Raw genomic sequence first — 18,095 nt, 5'->3', positions numbered from 1 at the left:
ATGCTTATGCCTCAGGCCGTTGTTCATTGTTTATATATTTGTATATTGTAATAAATTTAAAAATTAATCAATAAATAAAAATGAAGCTTGGATGAGCAGCGAAACATCTTCACTCTTACAACGATTTGTTCAGTTGACAGATTTAAACTTCGTCTTTTGCTATGGATTATACCTGGATGACTGAGGGTTTACACAGACATGAAATAAAAATACATATCCAAAAAAAACAAAAACAAACACAATTTATAGACAAACAATACTAGTAATTGTTAAACAAACTTGATACGTTAAAAAAAAAAACTTGGAAAAAAAGAGGCATTAAAACACTTGGCTATTATTGGCTGAATAATACAAAACATTTTATTTTTATTTGATAGGTCTAGGGAAAAATAATCCAACTTTGAGTATCAAAAGTGTATCGTTATAATACTGTTGTTACAATCGGCCTACGCGAAACACTTGCATGCAGTTTCAACAGTTTTACATCACATAACCAGTTTCACATCACATGATTATTGTCCACTTCTGTTCTTTGAAATGAATAATAGTCCGTGTTTTAAACAATAGAGCATGTGTCGTTTGGAGCGCAGTGTGTGTTGACATTAGTTGACCTGTACTATGTTGGACTATATTCACACTTTATTTGCATATGGTAATTAGCTGTTAACATTCAGTATGCATGTCAAATCAGGCAATTTGAATAATAATTATTAGCTTTTTAAGTCCCCCATAGCGGTGAGTGCGGCATTCCAACCTGCGGATCCCATCACGCCACCTCCTAAAAATAACATTCAACATGAGAGCATATTAGTCATACTTATGTGAAGGAGAAACAAGTCACCGTTTTACTGGCATATCTAGTATCTATCTGGATTTAGTTTGGGATTTAGGGAGCTAAAGTACCCTAGAGCAGAAATAAAAATACATCTTACCTGGATGGGCACCACTGCCACATAAATAAAGCCCTTTAATAGGTGAGCGATAGTCTGATAGATATGGTAATGGTCGTGCTAAGTAGAGTTGGTCAAGTGACATTGATCCATGAAAAATGTTCTGTAACATAGGAAACTTTAATTTAGTTTTCATTTACATGTATTTTCTACATCTGTGACCAAATCATTATGGTCCTGCCAACACACAGATGACAAACTGTACATGTTTGCGTTACTTTACTCGTGTGTGAACTTTGAGTCTGACACCTGGATTATGGGGCAAGGGCCAGTAAAGATTAACAGTTTTTTACAGCTGATCTGGCAGTAACTCGTTCTACGACAGTGACAGAACACAGAAGAGCCACATACTGACTACTTCCCTGTTCATTACACACTCAAATAAGATACATTCAAATAAACATAAGGCTAGAACATCTTTTGAATACAGTACCCCTCCTGTCAACCCAAAGATCCTCTCTAGATCAGGTGGAGTGAGGACGTCTCTTCCCACCACCGAGCTTTTAAAACCTGGGGCGTATTGCTCGATCCAATCAAAAGCTAAACAAAAAATACATACGGTACATTAGTTAAGTTAAAACTGTGTTAAATCTTAGCATAATTAATTATTTTTGCTGCTGTACCCGTGTCTGCAAAAGCCTCTTTTTCTTGATTTGTCCACTCACGACCCTCAAGATAATATGGAGTGTACTGTGTGAACAATGACACCACATGGCAGCCAGGGGGAGCCAGAGTGGGATCCAATACAGATGGAATTGTCATTTCTAACATGGGTCTGGTAAAAAAAAAAACAACGTCCATTTGGAGATAAAAGAAACATTATTATTTAGTATAAGCTCTATGTAGACTCATGCGTGTATCATGTATCAAGTATCATGTTAAATCTTACACCTTGATGATGGCCGCCCGTGCATGGCTTCTCTGTAGGCCGTCTCCAGCACCTCCACACTTTCACAGTTGAGGTGAATGGAGCACTGATGGTGGGGTCCAGGTTTGTTATCTGGTGTGGGAGCTGCCAGGAAGTTCGGCAGCTTGTCCACAGCCACTATATTCAGCCACAATACATCAACTGCAGTTATGATTTATTCAGTAATTATAGCGGCAGTTAAAAGATTAAGGAAATAACTGAGTATTTAGAAGCCTATTATTAAATAGTAATTTTGTATTGTGGTGTAATTATAAACTTAATAAGGGGCTACACCTGTTTTACTATGTTTTTATATTGCAAAACTACACTTAATATTCAATATGGTGGTTTTGTAATAGTTCTAATATGGATTAAAACTATTTTAAAATGATTCAGGTGATATGTTCTTCCATATCTATACTTGTTTGAGTGTTTATGTACTTCTGATACTAGTTTAAGTATTTAGTAGTATCTGGGTATCTGTTTCTTTGACTAACTTAAAGCAGTGATGGATCAAGTATGTAAGTAAAAGTACAAATACTGAGGTAAAAAGTGGCTCAATAAAAAGTAAAAGTATCACATGAAAAAGTATTTAAGTACCCGTTTAAAAATGTACTTTAAGAGTAAAAAGTAAAAGTATTTCACACACGTTTTGTTTAAGTATTGATTGAAAATGATGCGTATTTTGATCAGCAGTAACAATATAAATCAATTTCTTAATTTTTCTTATGAATTTTGTGAATTTATTTTTGTTCGCTCAAAGCCAAAGCTCAAACTCAAAAACTTTAGTAATTATGTTACCAGGAACATGTTAAAAATAAACCCTCAAATCATATGAAAAGTACTTTTAACGTTTCAATCTAGTTAAAAAATGTAGTGGAGTAGAAAGTACAGATACTGCTCTCAAATGTAGAGAAGTAAAAGTAAAAAGTATCCACTGTAAAATGCACTTAAGTAGAGCACAGATACCTACAAATTCTACTTACGTACAGCACTTTACTACTTGTACTTTACCTTCCACCACTGCTTATTACTGATATTACTAGAAAACATAATTAGTTCTTGATGCAATGACCAGGTTAACGTTAATGATTAGACATGACGTACCATTGATCTTCGTGACAGGTGAGGTGTAATCTATCTGATCCACAGCTTTGATAAACTCGGGAGGAAGAGCGCTCTGAAAAAACAAGAAGCAAAACACATGGAATTTAACTGCAGAAGATGAGGATATTTATTCATCTTACAGTATTTTTTTTACCTGCGGCGTGAGATTCTTGTACGTAACATAAGGGGTGGCGTTTGATAAAACAACTTTACTGCAAATCTCTGTGCCGTCTTTCAGCACAACTCCTTTAGCGGCGCCATTTGGATCGATTAGAACCTGCTCCACCTCCTGCCAGTGTCAACAGCGGTAATAATTAATAATAATGTTTAATTATAACGCAATAAATCTGTTCCGCCTTCTACCTTTTCAGTAAAAATATCCACGCCATATGAGAAAGCTGCATTAGCAATAGCTTTAGACACTCCTCCCATGCCTCCTTCAACGTAACCCCAGGCTCCCTTCTCGTCTTCCAGCTCCCCCATGACGTGGTGCAAAAGAACATATCTAAGAATTACACAACATTATATGAGAATTATATTTGTCAAGGGTGGAAGAAGTACTCAATTCTGTTATTTAAGCAAAAGTAAAGATGCCAGAGCAAAAAAATACTCAAGTAAAAGTGTCACAGGATTGTTTCTTTTTAAATATAAGTAAAACTATTTAAGTACACGTTTAAAAATGGACGTCAAAAGTAAAAAGTAAAAGTATTTGACACAGATTTTCAGCTCTTATACGGCTTCAAATGTAGTAGTTTTGATAAAGATTTGTGGTGATTTTTTTGCAATAGAAAAAATGTAATAACTGTTCCTATTTGTATTTTTTTGTTTGCTCAGATTATGAACTTGATTAAATAAATAAATTAATTAATTAATAAAAAAAACAGCAGGTCAATAATAAAAAAAAACAACTTACTTTTCAGTCCTGTTAAAAAATGTAGTTGAGTAGAAAGTACAGACACCTGCTCTCAAATGTAGTGAAGTAAAAGTAAAAACAATCCACTTTAAAATAAACTTAAGTAAAGTACAGATACCTAAAATGTATACTCGAGTACCGTACGTTCTTTTACTTAGTTACATTCCTCCACATTACTCACCCACTGCCAGGATTACTAGGACTAGTCATCGCTCCAATGACGGCATCTGTGGCTAACGTTGCTTTGAGCGGTTCAGACTCAAACCACTGATTGAGAATCTGCAAACGTAAATAATCATGTGGGTATTTTATATTCAGTGAAATCAATCCCATTTCTGTGCAAGTAACAAACCTTCAGTGCAGGTGCTGTTACGATGTTATAAAAGTCTGGAATGTGTCGACCCAGCTGTAATCCTGTTTGACCAATACACAGCTTTATAATACATAGCTTAGGGACCCAGATATTGATGTTAATGGTCGTATATGTTGCAAAACGGACTCTTGTGAGCTTTAAACCATCTTAGAAACGTGTTATCTTCCCCAAAATGTACCCAGAGTTGTGTTTTGTTTCATTCACACACGTTTGAGGAATCTTTTATTACTAGTCTGTCTACGTCTCCATAGCCCCAAATGATTCTAGTGAAGGTGTATGCGCAGGGGTGTCAAACTCAACTTCACTGAGGGACAATTTGCATAGATGTACAAAAAATATGACTGTGTAACAGCCTATCTACTGATAAACTGACATTTTAAGACAGTCATACATTTTAATTTACCTTGTCGCGGCCTCAGAAAATGACATAGCAGGCAAGATTTCGCACCTGGGCCTTGAGTTTGACACATGTGGTGTATGGGGTTTAAAAACACAGTGGAGCACTTCCTGTATTATCAAGTGACATCGCAAGGTGTTTGAGAGAAGGACTCCGCCTAAATATTCAAGATGTGTGAGTTAAACATGTGCGAATGAAACAAAAACACAACTCCAAGTCTGTTTTTTGACGCGAAAACATCAGAAAACAGTGTAATATGGGCCCTTTAAGACGAACCTACCACATTTAATCGCAGGCAGCAGCGTTTTGGTGGCGGCAAGACGCTTCCGTAGTGAGCCTGTAGTCAGTCCTGGAAGGTTAACAGGAGGTGCGTCGAGGAGAGGCTGGATGGAGTCCGCCAGTCTCTCCAAGTATATTATGAAGTCTTTGTACACCTTACATTGAGGAGACACAGTCATTAGATGAGTAAGGACATAATTAATGCTGTAGATGCACAAATGTACTTACCCTTGCATCCTTTTGGGAGAATTTGGCGATTTCCTTTTGGTTCTCAGTCAGATTAGAGCCCAGGGTTAGGGACCTCGGAGCAGCCCCTTGAACTCCCTCCTCCAACATGGGCGTGAAAGCGTGCGGGTCCCTTATGTACACCTTCAATCCATGTTTCTGACACATAGATAAAGAGATCATTTTATGTGTGGGTGTGTGATTACTTGTGTAGGCCATCACTGATCAGCTGAGTCTTAAACTTTACTTTGAGCTCCAGGTCTTTGTAGATGTGTGGTCGTAAAAGACTTAGCAAATATGAGCATCTTGAGAAGTGGAAGCCTGCACAAACCACACTCATTGCACCAAACATTCACTAATTGCAGCTGTGAAAGTTAGTAAAGTTAGATAAAGTAGACCAAGCTGCTGCAATCCTACCAGGGAAGATCTCCTCAGACACAGCAGCCCCTCCCAGCACATGCCTGCGCTCCAGAACTGCAGTCTTCACTCCCCCTTTTTGCAGATATGCGGCCTGTAACAGCGAAATGCATGAAGTTAAGTTATTTAAAGTCGCCCTGTAGCTTGAATACAATCACCTGCACACGCCAACTCACCGCCACCAGTCCATTGTGACCTGCACAGAACAGAAAGGGTCACGGAGCACAAATTAGGGTCACTCCGCTGCAGTGCAATGAAGCAGCAAACTAAAACACTCTGTGCGTAAATGTGCAGCTTACCTCCTCCAATGACGAGTGCATCATACTGAGACTTTAAAGCACCGTGGCTGTAAGTGGAGCAGGCTCTGGTCAAGCGTCCCACTGCCCCTCTGCTCTTATGGCACACCGCTGCAGCCATGGCATGAGGAGAAAGTGCAGATCCAAAGCAGCGCTGCAGGCCTCACAGCAACGACCGCTCAGGGAACAGACTTTGACCGCGTCTCAGGTTGGTAAAAGTTTTAACTCAAGTTGCAGGAGCCGTTAGAGCAGCTGGACCTTGGACTGAAGATGAAACAAGCTGCTTTTCTTACAAAAGGACTTCCAAACGAGCGAAGAAAATGAAAAAAAAACCGAATACAAATACATTAACTGGCCGCCAGGTGGCACTGTTGTACTAATAACTGTGAAGGTTTTGTTTTTTGTTTTTTTCTGGAGCCCAAAAAGTACTAAAACTGCAAGTAAACAAAAGAGACTAAATTGCAGATTAACTGGAATTTTTTTATTTATTTATTACTGTTATTTATAACAATATAGTGAAATCTAAACAGGCCTACAATGTGTTTTATTCTATTAATGTGTCTAAAAAAAAGTGTTCTATTCTATTATTGTTTTCCTATCTGTTTCATAAAAGTAGGTTGTTATATTCTGTGACACAGTTTTGTAGAAGTTGGCTTTACATTTTTTTCATAATTTGTGAAATATTAACTAATTCATTATAATTTCCGTCATCACTGTTTCTTATGTCACAGGCTCATAAACATTTAAGTTAAAGGTATAGATATACTGCTTTTCAAAATACAATATATCTTATTTAAAAATGCAAATCATGCTACAATTATACAATAAATATCACCACAGTTTCCTTGTTACAACATTTTAAATATTGGAGCGTGCATTAAAATACACAGGCTCAACGGACAGACGTTTAAATCGTTTGATTACTGTTCAGGTCATATACAATGAAGAGTTTCAGTTCAGTGACTGTCAAAAGGCTCAGAGACTTTTTACATTAAAGTAATATCATTATGTTAACCACATGCATTTACAAATATAGCCTACAGTATTATTTGTACCTAATACAGTAAAAATAAATGGATTAATTGGTCATTTTTTTAAACAAATACTATAAAGAAAAGGGGGAAACTATTTTAAATATTTGCCCTTTAAGCAAACTCCAGGTCCTTCTGCAGCTTCCACCTGTCTTTTTAAAGGGCCAATATCATGCTATTTTCTGATCAAAAACATTCCTGGAGTTGTGTTTTGTTTCACACGTTTAACACACAAACCTGCACATTTAGGCTGAGTTCTTCTCTCAAAATGAAAACACTCTGTTGTCATGTGCTCCACTGTGTTTTCAAACTCCACACACCTTCACGAGAATCATTTGGATAATTTCACCTCTGGAATTGCCAATTTCTGCTAAAAAAAAAAAAAGATAAAAGGAGCCATTAACTTGAAAACTACCACTTCATGACATCACAAGGTGGAACAGATCATTTTGAGATTTGCAGATGTTATAGACTGGAGTCACTCAAACATCAATGAAACAGAACACAAGAGCTGTACGCCTTTAGTCGATTAATCGGTTGTATTAGTTGACGAATTATTTCATTTAGGTTTTAAAGATTTGCATATATGGGACAGGAGTAGAGAGTAGACTATGATGTGACTTAGATGATGATTTGGGAGTTAATATTGACCTTTTTATGCATAAATACACAGTTTCCTGGTACTTTTTCTGCATAAATAGTTGTTTTTGCATGAATGCCTATGGAGTTGTGAGTGCAGTTTGGGTCAAATGTATAGATATATTTAACGGGCAGGACATCAAAAGCAAAACTGGATACTTTGGTGACACAATCACAATTTAATAATCTGACAACAAACTTTTATACACACACCAGTTCCTGTTTTTAATGTTTTATATGGACTTGTATACTTGTTTTTTGTTTTTCAATTTGTATTGTATTTAAAACAGGGTGCCTGTGAAAAAAAAGAGCACAAGTGCTCTCATTGGAATCCCCTGTATAAATAAAAATAAATAAATAAAATAAAAGATTACACTTACCTTTTTGCTAATAGTGAGACAACATAAGAGCAATGTATTTTTGATGAATTATTGCATAAAATATAGGCTTTAATATATGTTAATTGTTTTTTTCTGATTACCGTTTTTTAAGGCAGTCTTGTGTCATGAGAAAACCTAGAGCCAAGAGCAGGTCTAAGAGTTTAAGGATGGCCTCTTAAGACAAATGGTTCCTTTAGTGTTGTTGTTGAAGTTATCATATTGGTATAGTGGTGCTTATAATGCATCAATAATCTAGACAGCTGTGCATTTTATAGTTTAAACAGCCGGGCAAGAGCAGACAGATGCCAATTACTGCAAAAACATACAAAATACTGATCAGATAATCTAATTAGTTGCCAGTCTTATCCTCTTGATGTTCAGTTTGATCTATTTTGCTTAGACAGTGTAAAACAACTCCCCTCGCTCGTATGGATTGAGCACTCACGTGGTGAAAGGAATGAAATGCGGCACTATAATGAGCTACGGTTTCCTTCTAGACTTCTTCTTCAGCCACTCCCCTGGTGTATTAGAGGAGCATTAGTTTCAGGGATGAGAAATGATCCTAATGTAGTGTCTGCTTGGTTTTCCTATTTGGAATGTCTGCGGACAACAGGCAATCAACCATAACTAGATCACGAGTATGATATTTTGCTCTTGTAAGCAGAAATTACCGCTTCATTCCCCTTTGTCGGCAGAAATTCAACACTATAACCTATGAAGGCTCTCCCAGGCATTAAAAGTGGAAAACTCAATTATGCTCAACAGCGCCTAGAGGAAAAAAACACATTTAGGACTACCTCATTTTCTGGGTAAAATGTACTTTTGAGGCTTGGTGACAATTTGGACAATGTAGTTTAAGATGATACATAGGCCATGCACTTTAAGCATAAATAGGCTACTGCAATATATATTTTATTAATGAACGCTGCCATAGTCCAGTGAGTTTTATCTGGGCTTCTAATAATTAATTTAAATAGATTTTTTTTTTTTTTTTAGACAAAGATTTTGTTTCTTTCTGCTCACTCACACTTTTCCTCACGTGCTGCTGCTATGAAGTGTTTGTTCACCAGATTTAAACAGGTTTGGGCACTGTCTTCCTACCAAAGCAGAGGACAGCGCCATCTGCAGTAGAGAGAACCACATCATGAACTAGGACGGGGCAGACATAGGGACAGAGGACAGCAAACATCACTGCAGGATTAAGGAGGCAATTAAACTACAGAAACGTGCCCACAAGACTTTAAACCAGGACGAGGGAGCCTTTATACTCTCACACACCTGGGATACCGTCCTGAGGAAGTCGGACTGCAGATGGCGCTGTTGTCCTGTCTCCACCTGCAGGAAGACAGCACCAAATCCTGTTAAATCAGCTGACCGGACAAGTCACAGTAACATCACCTGACCACTCTGAACAGTCAAAAACAAGCTAAACCTTAGTCTGAAACAAGAATCTATTAAAATAAATGAATGCTGCCCTCATGATATGGAGAAAAAATTTAACTTGCCAAAAATACACTTTCTTGTTTACCAGTTTTCCAGTAGAAACATGACACGAGTTTATGAATAGTTTGTCTCTACTTGATAAATGTCGTTACCATATTTCTTATAAAGGCAGCAGACATCCAAAGACTGATTTAACATTAATTTAGCAACTGGAAAAGTTATAATTGGTTTTCACTGCATTTATAAACAGGCTTAAGTAGAATTTATATTATTGCACTTTGTTGTTAATATGTTGAGACATGGATTTTGTTAGTAAGCAGGACAAAATACTTTTTTTTGGATAATTGGCTTTTTTCAATTTACAAAACATTGATTAAAACCAGAGACAAGTACATCATTTCTGAGCCAAGTGTAAGTTCTGTCTGCATAGAGACATTTCCATGATCTTAAACATAACCTTGAGATGCAAGAAATGTTCTTCTTTTTCTTTTGAATTTGTGGATAAATCAACAAAATAGTGTTCACTACAATCAAAATGGCATGTTTACTTCATTTGGGACTAAGATGGATCAAAAGAGCCTATGAAATATTATATAGAATCCCTACAACGTTTGTTTTATTCTTGTTTTTACAGCCTGCGTTGTGTCTGATTATATGAAGACCTTTGGTACATTGCGTGAATGACGTGCGTGTCGTCCAATCACAGCGCAGAGATTTTCCACGACAGCCAATCAAATTTCACTTCCTGGTTGCGGCCTCCTGTCTGTTTGCAGAATGAGCGGCTCGCGGGCCTCCCCTGCTGAGCTGTGACAGTGGGGCAAGAAGATTTTCCAACTTGTGAGAGGAATGTAACTCCATTTTATCCACGCACTGTCTTTGGACCCAACATATCCGCTCTGTCACACATGGAAACTGATGGATTTGTGCGGAAGCGGCGGATGACAGCGGAGTCTCCCGGCTCTGACCCCGGAGTGGCTGGAGCCTCCGCGGGGGCAGAAGTGCGTTGGCTCGGAGGCAGGTTTTGGGGAGTTTCCGAAAGTATTGTTGGGTCTCTGGCACCCCGAATCGGTGGGGAGACTGAAATCCAGACTGTTGATCAGACTGTAATCCGTGTTGCGACAGAACAAACCGAGGAGCATGAGCCTGACTATGAGGGGCTGCCACAGGGCGCTTCCACACGGACTCACATGCTGGCTGGAGCCGTGGCAGGGATCATGGAGCATTGCCTCATGTTTCCTGTGGACTGTGTCAAGGTAACTGCATAAAGTGGCTGAAAATACTGCCTCCGAGCTCGTGTGGTCATGCAAAACCTAAAAAAAAAACACCCACAGCAGCTCCAATACATGTGTTTATTAGCTTAGCATGCTAACAAGTGTGCTGTGCTAACATGCTGCAGGAGTGGACAAGGTCAGCTAGTGCTAATGTTTAGTAACTCTCTGGCGCCACGTTACTGTAAGTGTTATGCAGTTATTCAGTATAAATAAAGGAATCAATAATCCTGACTACACACATATATGATTAAAATGGTGAAATTACACCCAAGACAAACAAAACAAATAAAGTTACTACATCTAAACTCTCAGATAAGACTAGATTTACTTTGTTTCCTGTAGTAAATGGTTTTCCAAGCCCAAGCAGATATGCATGGCCTTGCTGATCAAAACAAACCTCATACTGTTTATTCAGATACTGTGTAGTGCTGGTTGGCCTATAAATTCAACTCTTTCGTGTACATCCATGTTATTTTCTCTTCATTGGCCCTTAGTTAATCAGTCAAATGTTGTATCACATATCATGTAAAAACAGCTATTTTATATTAATTTATTTTAAGAAGCCACTCTGATAACTCATTTTATTTTAGTCCTTGTCACTGAGAGAAATGACCAATGAGGTTTTGAGGGACTAGTTTATCTATTGATTTAATTTATGTGTGTTTAAATGCAACTTTAAGACACTCTTATTTGAAATAAAAAAACAAATACAGTTATTGCAAAATGTTCTAACTAGTGTTGCCTACTATGCTGTAAGTTTCTTGAGATCCAGTTTGAGCTGTTTGCCTTAAAGAGCCACTCAAAAGATCTTATTTGGTCATGAACATTTCATCCAAGTGCAGCATACCCAGCTGCTCTTGTCAGTTGTCAGGCTTTTACAACTTCTCTCCATCCATGTCGTATACACCTGTAATTTATCACAAAGAAGTGACACGTCACTGTAACATTTGCAGACTACAGTTAAAAACAGAAACTTAAATGATCTTTTGAATTACAGATATGAACACGTTCAGAACAGGTTTGTGTTTCACATATGTACTTGCAGTTTGTTATGGATGCACCATGTTGTTGTTCAAATGCATAAATTATTAACTTGTGTGTATAAAGAAGAGGAGACAAAACTGCTAGAGTCAGTGGAGCAGTAGGCTTTCAGGATCACTATTTCTGTCCTCATGAGACCTTGGACCTTGTAATGCCACACTTCCTTCTATTGAATTATAAATGCTCAACCAACACATACATTGTGCAACACCAAATCTTGGCAATGCAAAATTGTGTTACTTAATATTGACTCTGTGCCATAATTGTTTCCTATTTTCAGACACGCATGCAGAGCCTTCAGCCTGAACCAGCTGCTCGATATCGAAATGTGATGGACGCTCTTCGGCGGATTATAGCCACAGAGGGACTGTGGCGGCCAATGAGGGGGCTAAATGCAACAGCTATAGGAGCAGGGCCTGCCCATGCTCTATACTTTGCCAGCTACGAAAAACTCAAACGGACTCTCAGTGATGTCATACACCCAGGAGCTAACAGTCATTTGGCTAATGGTACCATACAACATGAAGTACACAAAATCTATTTTATAAAATTGACTACAAAATACTACAGTATAAGTAAATATGGCCATGCACCTTCTGCAGTCTGCTGCTGACTGAGTCTTTTCTGTTTATAGAGCAGGTATTCCCTGTCGTACGTTGGTTATCAAATCCGTTGGGCCATCTTGGGGCTAAGTTGTTGATGCACTTAAACAAAGTACCAGGCTCAAGTGACAAGTATCACACATTCAGCTCAGTCAAAGACCTTATTCGACCTCAGAAAGCCATATATTCTCTCCCCCTTTTGTCAAATTAATGGAAAGCGGGGTAAGTCCTCTTTCCCACATGAATACCTGTGGTATTAAAACAGTTACATAAATACAATATGTTGGTGTTTCCTTCCATTCAATAGAATATTGTGGAATCCACATCACTGGTTTAAATGTGTTCCTTGTGTTTTACCACTTTTTTTTTTTCTTTTTTCATCAGGAGCTGCTGGGTGCGTGGCCACACTCCTTCATGACGCTATAATGAATCCTGCTGAAGGTATAATAATGATATTATAATAGTGATAAACAAATGGACAAATAGAAAATCTTAGGAATGCAGTTACTGGGATTGTACAAAATCCCCTGCAAACAATAAATTGTTCTATACACTGAAACTTTATTTTAAAAAACACTTTTCCAGAAGTGTTCACTTGTGGAGTAATGCCGTGTAACTGTCTTTTCTAACTGTTGGATACAATATTTTTTTGTTATTGCCCTTTATCTCTATTTGCAGTTGTGAAGCAGCGCATGCAGATGTACAACTCTCCATACCGGGGCGTGTTGGACTGTATTGGTGCTGTGTGGCAGAAAGAGGGCGCTGCTGCGTTCTACCGCAGTTACACTACTCAGCTCACCATGAATGTGCCCTTCCAGGCTTTCCACTTCATGACATACGAGTACCTCCAGGAGCGCCTCAACCCCCACAGACAGTACAACCCTTCCTCTCACATGCTGTCCGGGGCACTGGCAGGTGCCATCGCAGCTGCAGTGACCACCCCTCTAGATGTGTGCAAGACTCTGCTCAACACACAGGAGTCCTTGGCCGTCAGCTCCATGTCCGCTGGCCAAGGCCCCGGTCAAGGCCAAGGTGCCCACAGACACATCTCAGGCTTAGCCCATGCTTTCCGGACGGTCTATAGGCTGGGCGGCCTGAAGGGCTTCTTTAAGGGTGTACAGGCAAGAGTCATTTATCAAATGCCCTCAACAGCGATCAGCTGGTCAGTTTATGAGTTCTTCAAGTATGGACTCACTAAACATCAGCATAACAAGAGGAGAACACAGACACATCTGGAGGCGGAGATGTAAACCAATTTCTGTCACCACACTCAAACTAATATGTGTAATCTGCGTTAGCTGTTTTTCCTCTCTCAGGTAAAGCCAATGACATGTTAGGCACCACAGTTTCACATAAACCAGAATAAACCAGAGTTTTTTGTTGGCCCCATTTGCACAGTATTAGTTTTTTGGTGTCTATAAGCCATTCTAAATGCTAATATCGCACATTTGTTCAAACTGTGAATAAATGTCAAAAACGCACAAGCTTAAAGTTGTATATGATTCCAGCAGAGGGCAGTAATAGACTATACTAGTGTATTGACTTTGCTGTCAGAGTTGAACATTCAGACTTATTTTGTGGTAAATATAAAACTTAGAGAAATCCAAAGCCTATTGTTATTGCTTCACATGTCTAATGCAAATTTAATTCATTAGTAAAAATAAATTAAAGAGGGAATGATAATGCATCACAATGTGAGAATGCAAAACATTGAAAATGTTTTTTTCTCTAATAAGAAAAACTGGGGAATCTTTATGCCATTTTTACCTTTGCGGCTTATGTTTGGCAGGACCTGCAGCAGTGTTACAGTGGTTTCTTTGGCTTATAATCGAATACAGAGATCCTATTGTGAACAACTACTGAATTTTCAGATACGTTATATCCTCTGTTATAAGAAGTTTGAAGCTCTTGTTCTTTTGATCCATCTTTGTTTCTGACACTGAATTGCACTGGCTTAAAGGGCCCATATTACGCTTTTCTTTTGGTCTATGTTATAATGTTTTTCTCATACCTGGATATCATTTTAACAAGACCTTAAATAAATTCTGCACAGTGGATTTGTTCTGCTCCTATAGAATTATTTGTGTGTGTTAGTAGTGGATGTGAGCTGAGGTGGATGCATTGGGTTTTATTCAAATATACAGTAGTGTGTAAGGTGCTCGAGTTGTTTAGTCTTAACCCCAGGTGCAAATCTCAACTTTGACCCACAAAACTGTCAACATCACTTAAATGCTATTCTGCTGTGTCTTTAGTCAGAAACTATAACTCAGACTGAATAAAGATGTGAAACGCCAGTTGATTGTGCCACAGCAGAGACTTCAATAACATACTAAAATTCTGAGCCAAGTTTGCCTCATGTTTTATATAAATTAAGAATTTCATCTGCTGACCATGAATGAAGTTTCTTTGAGGACGCTTAAATATGACCCATGTAGAATATAGGATGTCCAAACTCTTGCATGAGTCACCATAGACAAAGGCACTTCCTTTTGGCGCACTCCCATCTGGCAGCCTTTGCATTTGCTCATTAACTTTAGACGACCAAAAAAAAAAAGGCACCGGAATAAACAGACACAACAAGACAAATGGCTGTTCCAAATCTATTTTCTCCATGCTCGTCTTAGCTCCTGCTCTATTGTCCTTCATTTTGTTGGGGCTTTTTAATGAAATTAAATCCTTTGTTAACTTTGTTGATGATACCTGCCCTTTTCCTGTCGTTCAATACAAAGCCAGCGATTACACTCTCATAAAAAACGCACTCTGAATGCATAAAGCAAACGTGGGACTAAAGGCACTTGATGGAAATTATTTGCGCAAGAGTAAAACAAACATTGAAAGTAAGTGTGCTTAGAAACTACAACAACTACTACCAGTAATGATATGTTATTAGGCCACAGCTGACAACATGGGCTCTCTCTGCTGCAAATGGAATCAATTTACAAATATTATTGTATCTGGATGGTTCAAGGCCTCAAACAATAGCCTACTTTAAATTTACCAAAGTACAAACATTGTCTGCTGAATTATCTCTGCTGTTTTAAAACTGTATTGTAAGATGAACAAACTAATACAGTTATAAAACATAATTTTCCAGTGATCAAAAGCTGCTGATTTGTATACTCTCGCTGTGTCTTGTCTGTTCTAATCCGCTGTTATCAAACCTGAAGTCCAAGCACAAAAGCTCTGTAAGGCTCTACTGCACACACAAACCCAGCTTACACTATGGGTACTTAGGAATGTGAGTGTTTGGAGGACGTCCTCGTGCACCCGTATGCTGTCCTTATCTGCATATTTATGACTCTGACGTTTTTTTTCTTGACATTGTCTCTCTATAGTTTATTTCAAAAGATGAGTGCAGTGATGAGTATGAATTACTGTGTGGTATAAGACTCCCTCATAATGTCAACTGTTGTTTTTCTCTCACTGGAATTTAATGGATAAGGTGTGAAACTAACTTATTACTGCACTTCTTGTCAGCTAACTCTCTCCAACCCTGCTATCTGACATATTTTCTTTTTAGTTTGTTTAGGGCTGCCACTTTTTAATCCTTTTTCCCTTTGCAATCATCTCCATTTATCTGGGCTGTAAAAAATACTATGCGTGGCCTATTAATAAATGTTTTAAGGATTTAATTAGTGAGATTTAAATCAGTATCTCGTCTCACAGTTTAGTTTCATCACTCTGAGTGTCAAAATATGGATTACATTTTGCGTAATTCTTGTACTAAAATAACAAAGCATGGAGCATGTAGCCTACTGTACCAGTTGTGGCTTGAATGTCTCCACTCATGTGCCGTAGAGAGTGATGCGGGGGAGATGTCCTGTCAACACTTCCAGAACAGGCTGAAGAGAAGAGATTCTTCTCACCACCAACACCAAGGCTACAAGGTAATTATGAACACATACATATTCACTCAAACAGAGGCCAAAAATACAGCTGCTCCAACGAGGAGTGAGTCAGAGCTCTGTCCCTGCGGCTCACGTTTGCTTTCTCTTCTTACACTTTAAAATAACACAGTGATAGTCTTATATCGTATTCATAAACCTGCTTTAAGAGAAGTGAAGTCATTAATCAGATCAGCAATGTAAAGAGATGATGCAAAGATCTCTGTATGTCAAACTCAAACGACCAAAAAAGTTCTTTTTGGACAAAGATGCTTCCATTGTTGCAGAAGGTGTGGACCTCAGACTGAAACGTACTTAGGGCTAATTCAATCATGATCAAAGGAGTCAAACCTAAACACACACTTGTCTAATGATGCCTGGGGCCTTTGAGACTGAAGTGTGATGAACTGCAGTATTGTTACACATCAATGCAGGTGTGCAGCACTTTCTCTCCTCTGCTCTTCCTTCTGTCCACATGTTGTGACAAAATGAGACTAAGGTCTTTTTCTCCAGCCACACAGCACAAATACACAACCTACTGAGACGAGTAGTGCTCCCCGGTCACTGCCTCAGACTAAAACTGAAGCTGTCCGTCAGTGCAGCGGAGGCGCAGGGCCGGGACTCCTCCCGTGGGTGTGCACGTGCACGTGCATGTGATGAACACAGGTGCAGTCAGGGACACCGAAGAAACAGGCCTCCTGCCCTTTGAACTTGATCTTGAAAGAAAGCCGTCTTCCTTCCTGTCAAGAAAGTTAGTGCTATGCCTTGGAGCATCTGTCCAGTTTTACGTCTCTTTTTAAACTAACACTATCTCTCGTCATTCTCTTTTGATTTATTGTTTTACATGGTCAAAATGGCACGTGCTTGTTAAATGTACACAATATGATACACTGTTTGCTTCTCACAATATTGTCCATGTTATTCTTCCCTTCATCATAATCAGGACTATCACAGTCATCATAGTCATTATTCACAAAGGATTTGAAGAGACACAGTGAGAGGAGTCAGTGGGGATGATAATGTTCTTAGGGTCAGATACGATTAAAATGTCCTTGTTTTCAAACTGCTCTGTGGGCTTGGACAGAGCAGGAGGAGTTGTAGGGAGGTCAGAGAGGTGTAAGTGGGGCCTGAGGACTTCTGTATCTCTTTTCTGATAGCAGCAGCTCGTCTTATCTTTTCCTATCTGTGCTAATTAAAACATTTGAATTCCACCATCCAGATTTTGGGGAGTATGTTTCTGTGTATGTGGGAGTGGGATGTGCAAAGTAGCAGTTTGGAAGACTTCCTGTCCATTTTATAAGGACAAGTATTTTACATTATAGTTGAAATAACCTCATTTATGAACACATTAACTGTTAAGGTACTAAATGGACAGGTTTCAAAGGGAAGTTCCCAGCCACACACTGAAAAGCACTGGTCTCAAGTTTAACCTCCGAGGTACTTAAAACTGCGGTAGGCAGGATCTTATGGTTCAGTATGGGGCATCACCTTCCATGGTAACCTTTCAGGCTTACAGTGGTTCAAGTGGACCCGGGGAAAGCTGCACCTCAGCCCTGCTCTGTTTTCTTGCTCAGGGAGCTTCAGAATTCTATCAGCCTCTTTTCATAGAGCCCTGTATAAAACGGTACATGACAGCTGTATTGGCCAGTCGCTTTTAAGGCACTTCACTGCACAGACTCAGTGGCTCCAATGTGACGGAGAAGTCAAATGGCAGCTGGAGATTGGATACTCTGCCTTTGTTTTTCTCTTCTAGCATGTTTTTCATAAATAATACTATGATGCTGTTAATGTAAGTCAACCGTGTATAAAAATGCTCCTCAGTGAAAAATTCTACACTCAATAGTAAAAATATTCACATTTTACCACTGTGAAGTATCACGAGAATGTAGAAAACCCTGTTCTACTCAATAATGAAATCATTTACATGACTTATGAAAGAA

The 18,095-nt window shown here is 38.7% G+C and overlaps 2 protein-coding genes across 3 annotated transcripts; one reads left to right on the top strand and one right to left on the bottom strand.

The window, feature by feature from the left end:
- Window positions 1-344: 344 nt before the first annotated feature.
- Window positions 345-5,985, bottom strand: pyroxd2 (pyridine nucleotide-disulphide oxidoreductase domain 2). Its single transcript, XM_033979615.1, has 16 exons — window positions 5,868-5,985; window positions 5,745-5,764; window positions 5,569-5,662; window positions 5,399-5,472; window positions 5,155-5,310; window positions 4,928-5,081; window positions 4,230-4,291; window positions 4,059-4,156; window positions 3,328-3,469; window positions 3,119-3,253; window positions 2,965-3,037; window positions 1,842-1,995; window positions 1,574-1,725; window positions 1,384-1,490; window positions 933-1,053; window positions 345-778 (listed from the first exon to the last, which is right to left on the bottom strand). The coding sequence occupies exons 1-16, from the start codon at window positions 5,983-5,985 to the stop codon at window positions 711-713; spliced, it is 1,728 nt and encodes a 575-aa protein (XP_033835506.1). The 3' UTR covers window positions 345-710.
- Window positions 5,986-10,117: 4,132 nt separating this feature from the next.
- On the top strand, window positions 10,118-13,879 carry slc25a28 (solute carrier family 25 member 28). Of its 2 annotated transcripts, XM_033979739.2 has the most exons (4): window positions 10,118-10,610; window positions 11,950-12,178; window positions 12,656-12,712; window positions 12,950-13,879. In XM_033979739.2, exons 1-4 carry the CDS (start codon window positions 10,263-10,265, stop codon window positions 13,519-13,521), a joined length of 1,206 nt encoding a protein of 401 aa, XP_033835630.1. In that variant the 5' UTR covers window positions 10,118-10,262; the 3' UTR covers window positions 13,522-13,879. The 2 variants fall into 2 exon arrangements, with proteins under 2 accessions (XP_033835630.1, XP_055083386.1); XM_055227411.1 differs by lacking the exons at window positions 10,118-10,610; window positions 11,950-12,178 and adding an exon at window positions 12,294-12,493.
- The last annotated feature ends 4,216 nt before the right edge of the window (window positions 13,880-18,095 follow it).

The sequence above is a fragment of the Periophthalmus magnuspinnatus genome, chromosome 15 (genome assembly GCF_009829125.3).
Source record: "Periophthalmus magnuspinnatus isolate fPerMag1 chromosome 15, fPerMag1.2.pri, whole genome shotgun sequence".
Classification (NCBI taxonomy): Eukaryota; Metazoa; Chordata; class Actinopteri; order Gobiiformes; family Gobiidae; genus Periophthalmus; species Periophthalmus magnuspinnatus.
The sequence above is the reverse complement of the archived record's forward strand: the minus strand, read 5'-3'. Positions and strand labels throughout refer to the sequence as shown.